Source organism: Nesoenas mayeri (genome assembly GCF_963082525.1).
Source record: "Nesoenas mayeri genome assembly, chromosome: 6".
Lineage (NCBI taxonomy): Eukaryota > Metazoa > Chordata > Aves > Columbiformes > Columbidae > Nesoenas > Nesoenas mayeri.
This window is the reverse complement of record NC_137545.1, coordinates 28,989,283-28,997,113: the sequence shown is the minus strand read 5'-3', so window position 1 is coordinate 28,997,113 and position 7,831 is coordinate 28,989,283. Positions and strand designations below refer to the sequence as shown.

The 7,831-nt window shown below is 41.5% G+C and overlaps 1 protein-coding gene across 4 annotated transcripts in view; it reads left to right on the top strand.

The window, feature by feature from the left end:
• Positions 1-347: 347 nt before the first annotated feature.
• Positions 348-7,831, top strand: part of XRCC5 (X-ray repair cross complementing 5) — a gene marked incomplete at its 3' end in the record, with an annotated part of 50,625 nt that continues 43,141 nt past the window's right edge. For all 4 annotated transcript variants that reach the window (XM_080346782.1, XM_080346781.1, XM_080346780.1 and 1 more), the window contains exons 1-5: positions 348-371; positions 3,290-3,403; positions 3,941-4,124; positions 5,316-5,364; positions 6,903-7,025. In XM_080346782.1, coding sequence (XP_080202908.1) covers positions 354-371; positions 3,290-3,403; positions 3,941-4,124; positions 5,316-5,364; positions 6,903-7,025 — 488 coding nt within the window. In that variant the 5' untranslated portion in view covers positions 348-353. The remainder of the gene's footprint in view (positions 372-3,289; positions 3,404-3,940; positions 4,125-5,315; positions 5,365-6,902; positions 7,026-7,831) is intronic.

Sequence of the window (7,831 nt, the reverse complement as noted above, 5' to 3'; positions counted from 1 at the left end):
AGATGAGGGGGGTACCTCACACCGCCCTTCGCTCTCACCCGGCCGGGCCGTACCTGGCAGCTGTCCCGCACCGCCCTCGGTCCTAGGCGAGGCCGTGCCACTCCCGCTTCGCCGCCGCAGAGGCGGTCGGAGACCTGTCCCCGCCCCACTACTGGGGCCCGGGGATGGGGCAGAGGCGGTCGGGGACCTGTCCCCTCCCCACTGCTGGGGCCCGGGGACGGGGCAGAGTCGGGACGGGCCCGGCTCCCGCCCGCCGCTGGGTGGCGCTGCCCGCCCCGCGGAACGTGAGGCGCCGCCACCGTGTTTCCGGCCGGAGCGCTGAGCAAAACGCACCGCGTCCCGGAGCCGGCGCGATGGCGCGCAGCGGCAAGGTGAGGGTCTGCCCGCACCCGGCTCCTCCCGCACTGCGGCTTCGTGCGGCGGGAACGTGCCTCAGGGCTGCGGGTGGTGGAGCGAGCGCTGCCCCTGAGCGCCGGGGGCCGTGACAGCGGGTCCCTCCTTTGCGGGCCGGGGCCGCCGCTGCCGCCTGTGACACGGCGGTGTTTGAGTTTTGGCTCGGGGCGGGGGGGGCGCCTGTGGCGGGGGGTTGTTGGCGCGGCCCCGGGCTCGCTGTGGCGGTTCTGGCGACACCTGGGGCTCGTTCCGGTGGTGCCACTCTGGAAGCTGAACGTGGCCGGTCCGGCCGTGCTCACCTGCTGGAAGCGGCTGGTCTGGCCCGGGTCCAGCCGGCCGAGCTGGGTGTGAGGAGCAACCGGCACAACAGCCGGGGCTGCAAAACCCATCCCCGAAACCCAGTGACCCTCCCTGTGCGGCCTCTGAGCTGCGACTGCTACACAACTCCGTGAGTCAAAGCGGCTTCGCTCAGGGCAGCTGCGGGTTTGAGCAAACTGCAGCTACCACAGCAGTAATTGCTATTGCTCTTGTTGATATAATAGTAGAAATGGGTTTGCCCTGTTAAAAATACAGTTTGTTTCTGTGGTATATTTAAGGATTCCTGTTGGTGAAAGCTGCATTAAGTGCTTTTCTGATCCAGGGTGGTTTAATATCTGTTAAACACAGGCTGAAGTGCTCTTAGCTTTGTTACAAGTAGCTTCAGCACTCTGGGGTTAGAGATAAAAGCAGAGTTGTTCTGTTTTCATCCTTACCAGTACTTCAGCAAAGCAGATTGGTTAATAACAGATGAAGGTGCATATAGAGGAGGGTTATCTAAAGACAGACCTGCCATTTTCCTGAAGGAGGATTTCACATACCTGGATAGGTATCAGGCTTGGAGTTTGCTGCCTTCCGAAAGAGCATGGTAGCATGTGACACTTGATCATTTTTTCTTAAGCAAAACAGCTGCTCTTCACTCCTGCAGTCATTTGGGGTTTTTGGTGTCATCCTCCCAGCTGTGAAGAGCATGTCACCTGTTCTGGACAACAGGATTAATTCAGCTGCCAGAAACTGTGTACCTTGAGGAGGGATAGTAACAAGCAAGGGTCTGTAGCTGCTGATAGAGTAGTTCCTCAGGCTGGCAGGTGAGCAGTAACATGGCTCTTGTGAGAACCTAGTGCAGCCTCAGTTACTGCTTCTGTTCTGTTCTAAGAGTCTGCAGACCTTGCTGCCTCAAAGATGATAGTTCCTGGCTCCCAGACAGGCCACCAGTAAAGGCAGAGTGAGGGACAGAGCACTGAGACTGGATGTCTTGTGGAGTCCTGCTGCTCAGCCTTCTTTTGTTTGTTCTTCTTCTTGTCCTGCCCTGGGAGGGTGTAGGGAGTTAAACTAGTACATGTTAAAATGACAGGGGTGGTGTACAATATGTTTTGGGAAAAGGAGGAGAGTAAGAAAATGGTGTGAAAGCTGCTAATGCAGAACATTAGACAACTAATTTGGGCAAATTATTGCTATAAACTTGATATTAAGACATATCTATTTGGGTGACAAAAAGAATAAGGTTCTTTCGATTGATGTTTAAAAAGGTACTTGGAGTTGTTTTCATGGTCATATGCAAAAGAGTTTAGACCAACACCTTTCCTTACTGTTCATCCCATTTGTTTTACAAAAGCAGATTATGCATTTTGTGTTGCTTGATTTTCAGTCTTCTGATCTATGTCCCACATAATTTTGGCACTTTCACTTATTGGAGAATTGATATATTTTGTATTTTAAAACAAGATGACCAGCTACAAACTACATGATACCTAACTTTCTTGTGTTCTGGCAAACAATATTTTTTTGTACACAGTTTAATTTAAGCTACTAGCTATTCACCAGGCAAGATTTTGATGTATATTTCAAGAACCTTGATTTAATCAGCGACAATAAATTTGACTTGGCCTTTTGTCAGTGTCCTTGGAGGTGCAGGACATAATTTTGCTGAATTCCCCTTGTAGCTTTGTTCGGCTGAATCGTAAAATTACTCAGGTTAGTCAAAGTAATTAGTCTGCGGAAGAACTTTAGATGAATTTATCAAAACTGGTTGAATGGGCAATACATTGCGGGTAGTATTCATTATTAATCAATGTTGAACAAAAGAACTCACAAGAAGCAATTTTACTTTATTCTTATGATAGCTTGTAAATCAAAAAGGGAAAGGCTTGGACACTGTTATATACAGATCAGTTAAAGCAACGATCAGCAATGCAAACACATATACTAGCTTGTGGGATTTAAGCCCTTAAGTTGAAATTGGAATTTCTCCTTCTGAGGCACTAAGAGCATCGCTGTGCGCTGCAGAGACACCTCCAGCAGCAACAAATGTTCTGGCCCTGGCTGGAAGCCGTAGGAGCGCAGTCATCCTGATGTTCATGGACTACACCAAGCAGTGCTCTGAAGCTATTACAAGTTGCTGCAGGGGGTGGATGTAGCTACAGAGTTTAGGGAACAAGCTTGTATATCCACCTTGTGTTGTGCAGTTACACTGAACTGTGTTGTGCTGGTAACTGTCAGCTAAAATGTTTCTAGTTTGTTTTCTAGATTAGAAAAGCCTTTATGTCCCTAATATGTTCATAGGGTTGAACAGAAATTTTCTCTCCTGATAGATTATTGTATAACAGGGGATTTTTTTATATTATTTTTTTTTTCCCCACTGAAACAGGGTACAGGATTAAATAATTCTCAATTCAGTGCAGTTGGACTGGTTCTGTCCTCCACCATTGTCTCATATTAGCAGTTGCTGTAAAAGAAACCAATAGCAACATAGTATGGCTATTCAGTTTTGTGTGTGCAAGGATTTGAACTAACCGTTTTAAGTAATTATGCTTATATTAGCCCATTTACATTCTTATTTGGTATTGTCTTTCCTTTGTAGGCAGCCATAGTGCTGTGCCTGGATGTAGGGTATGCAATGAGCAATTCAGCCTCTGGTGAGGAGTCTTCACTTGAACAAGCCAAGAAGGTTATGACAAAGTTTGTGCAGCGACAGGTATGTGTCACTTTACATGTAATAAAAAGACATTAAAAAGGGAGAGGAAGCAGCAACATCTGTGAAATATTTTTTTCATTTACTAATATTTTATATAAATGAGAAATTCGTAAGAATCTATTTTTATGTGGGAGTAACCGCTTTTTTTCAGCTCTACTTCTGTGGAGAAGTGGCAGTTGGATTGGTCACTGTTTTTCTTTAGGGCAGTATAAATTCTGAGGGGGAAAAAGGTACTCTTTCTCTAAAATGTGCCAACCTTTGTAAGATTACCATGCTGAAGACTCATTTCAAGGACTGAGTCAGCCAATTTTACTTGTTTTATCCCATATATCCTGATGGCAGTCTGCTAATTGTATCTAAATTAGTGAACTCTAGGTAAGACTATGTTTTGGTAGGATAGCACTGCAAAAGAAAAAGTAAATCCACTGTACTTGACATTGTTTCAAAATTAGTTCAGCTTGCTGGAGTCTGCCTAACATAGTTGTGTATGAACATACCTGTGGTTTTATACTGGTTTTGTATTTTCTCTGTTTCCAGGTTTTTGCTGAGACAAAAGATGAAGTGGCTGTAGTTTTGTTTGGCACAGATGGTACTAGGAATGACCTTGCCAGTAGGGATCAATACCAAAACATTACTGTGCATAGGTCACTAATGCTACCAGATTTTGATCTGCTGGAAGACATTCAAGATGTGATTAAACCAGGCTCGGAACAAGCAGACTGTATCCTTCTGTGGTAGAGCTCTTCCTGAACCGAGGCAGTTACATAGGAGGCAGGACATTAGTGTTGTGAAATGGGCTCTGTTTTTCCTCTGAATTTTAGCTACTATCAGAGTTCAGCTGATTTGTGGTTGTAAGTTTGTTCAAAAGCAGATTAACTGCTTTTTGACGTTCTTTTAGGTTAGCAGATGGAGCCTTGGCCATAGGGAATAGTTTTTATCAAGTATTTCATTAATTAAAGAGAAGAAATAAGGCAATAATATATTTTTAGGCGTCAAATAAGGTTCTTTTTTTTTAAAAAAATGTTGTTGTAGAACTTTTTTGTCAAATAAAAATACTGTTTATGAAATAAGTCAGCAGAAGTACCAGAAGCCAGACAAAGCAGAATAGAGGTTTATCAGCTTGGTATCTATATAAAATATTTCTAACATTGCCAGATGTCTCTTGCTGGTTTGAATGTTGTTCCTGTTTGAATGTATTCTGTTGTTAGTTGCATAAGGTGAAGAGTTCTAAATGAAGGCAATCTATATAGTGTCCCTTTGTGTGTTTCATTTACATATTGTTCAGCTTCCCCGTTGTCTTCTCTCTTTCTGGCCATAAAATGATTGTAGTGAACTCTGCTCAGACTGGCAGAGCTGTTTTGCAGAAATGTGCAGCCAGTCAGCTGGATCTTAGCAGAAGCAGAGTCACGCTCTGTCTTTCATCGGTCAGCAGGTTTGTGTGTGGTAGTAAGAATGTGTTCCTAATGAAAACTGCGGTGAGGAAGAAATTATCAAGAGGTTGGCAGATGCAGATATTTTGAAGGAAAACTTGCATGAGAAAATGGTGTCATGTTTTGAAAGTACAAGTAAATTTTGTTTGTGGATTCAAAGAGTCATTATGAAGATTAGATTGCCCTTTCATTGGACTTGAGCCTCCTCATTGACAGTTAAAAGATTGGGCCCTGAATCAGTCGTTTTACTGTTCCATCAGATAAATGGATAAGAGAGAAGGTCATAGCATAGACAAGTTATATAGGAACCTCTTGCAGCATCAATATTTGAAGAGTACTTGTCTCAAAAAATTGTTTGCTTGTTAATTAAAATGCATGTTTCTCAGTGTTTTGGGAGGGGGCAAAACCAGAAGATTCATAGAAAAAAACAGATTTGTGTCATGATTCATGTTCTAAATGAGATTTTTCTTAAATTTACTTAGTTCTCGATGCAATTATTGTGTGTATGGACTTGCTTCAGAAGGAAACAATGTGAGTATGTAACCCAAAGCCTTTTATAGAATTCTGACCTTGTGTTTTGAAGCTGATCTGATTTCTTGTCAGTGTTATGTTTCTAGCATTGTGTAAATATGGAAAATGCTTATTTGGAAAAAAACAAACCAACCAACAAACAAGCCAAACCAAACCAAACAAACACACTTCAGGAGTCTGTCCTTGAAGAATCCTCAGGAGACATCTTGCTTCTCCAGACAATCAAAGAGCTTTCTGATGCAACTGGGAACTTCGCAGTAGATTCATGAGAATAGTAATGCCATTATTCGAGGCACAGAGACTTCACTTAGCATCACATTTCTTGTGATTTGTTTTCAAAAAACATTAATTCAGATGTTACAATGCATAGAAAAGGGCTACCAAATTTATAAGGGTGATGGCATATGTTCTAAAGAAAAAAAAAAACTAGAAAGGTGAGTTTGTTCAGCCTAGGAAATCAAAGGCTGTTTGAGATAAGATGGCTGTTTGTAAATATGCAGGTTGTGGAAGATAAACACACAGGAAAAAAAAAGCAACCTGTTTAAGCTGAAAGAAGACGTTGTTGTGTGTGTTAGACAGTTGTTGATGAATGTACTTAGACCAGAGATGTGTTTCTCAGACTCAGTGGACTGATGGTCCAGGGAAAGCCTTACTTCCTCTCAGAACAGATTGAACGTGGTGTTAGAATGATCGTATGATCTGATTGTGAATGCAGAAGACTAGACTTAGTTATGCAATTTGTACTTTTATGAATAAATTCTAATCAGTGTGGAAAGCTGTATCAATTAAATGCTTAAAACTGAGCTGTGAATTAAAATCACTGTATTTGTGGCAGTATAACCTTGAATGCCTATGGAGCAACTGCTTTTATTGTATTGTGGGTAAGTTACTTTTATGTAACAAACTCTTTGATATGGAATTCCCCTTCAGTTGATAAAATACTATCAGGTAAATATTCAAGAAAATCAGCCTTATGCTTGACTATCCAGATAAAAACTATTATCAGTTTAACTGCAGTTTGTTTTGTGGCTGACAAAACTGTCTGATGTTTATTGTTGCTACTTCTTAGTGCATTAAGTAGGCTTTGAAGTCCATCTTATGCACTGAATCTGCTGAATTAGTTTACTAAAATGGCACCCCTGCCAGCAACACTAATTTAAAATACACTTTCCATTTTCACAAGGACAGACTTACACCTGCAAAGGAAATATCAAGTATAAATCAATAAACAACCTCACATTTTATTAACATTTAGTCTGCATTGTTAAAAGTTGGCAGAATTCCATTCATTTGGATGTGATTAGTGATTTATGTAGTCAAAGGGCTAGAATCCTCAGTTTTAGGGAGTAGGAGTGAGTAGGTGGAATCATATAAAGATAAAAACTTACCATAAATAATATGAGTAATGACAGAGCAAGTTCTACCAAGTAGGTTTGTTTGTTTGGGTTTTTTTAAATTTGCTTTGGTAAAAAATTGATTTTGTAAGGAAGGTATTAGAAAAGGCCTTTAGATAATGTTTCTTTTTTTTCTATTTTAAGAGGAAAGAAGTACGAGAAGAGACACATTGAACTGTTTACAGACCTTAGTAGTCCTGTCAGTGAGGATCAGCTGGATATTATCATTGCTAACTTGAAGAAAACTGGAATTTCACTTCAGTTTTTGTGAGTATGGAAGTAGCTGTTAGGCACTATGCCATTTTTTAAAGGGGAATTATGATTCTTTCTTAATAACAATCTTGAAAGAGCTGGTAATCTGTTGGTATATGATGTCTATAGAGGTGTACCAGTGTGTAATCTGATTGTTTTAAGTACTTAATTACATATGTCATGATTTCCGGTTATGAACAAAGTCCCCTTGACTAAGTGATGTGCAAATATACGTTAAGATGATGGCTTCTTCTTCAATTTTTCTTGTAGCTTAGAGCCAGAACCTAAAATGAAAGATAAAAGATCTAGATAAGCAGAGAATTCAGAAACAGTGAGACAGAAATAGCCTCGGAAGCAGCGGTTTTCTCACAGCAACAGCCCAGATCCTTTTAGGTAAGGGAGTTACTGGGAAGAAATAATGAGGTAGTGTTGCAGATGTTTAGAGCCTGATTCTGGTGTCAATAGAAGAAGTCTGAGGAGAAGGGTTATGTATTCACAGTGATGGGCTTGGAAAATGGAAGCAATGTCTTCAGTGTTATAACAAGAATCTCTTGGTTGTTTTGCTACAGGTATAGGCATTGATCTGCAAAATCAGTGGTGCTGCTGAGATCTGTATTATTAATAGTTGTTGCACATGGTGTTAACATAGGAAGCTATAGGCCATTTAGTAGGAGTTTATGTAAAAGCAAATCTTGGCGTGAATGTTAATGTTTGCTGTTTGTAACAAACAATTTAACAGGAGAAAGTTAAAGCTGCATTTTTACTTTTGACCATTTTAATACTTACTTTCATCTGGATCCAGCGTTCTGTAAGGAGCAATG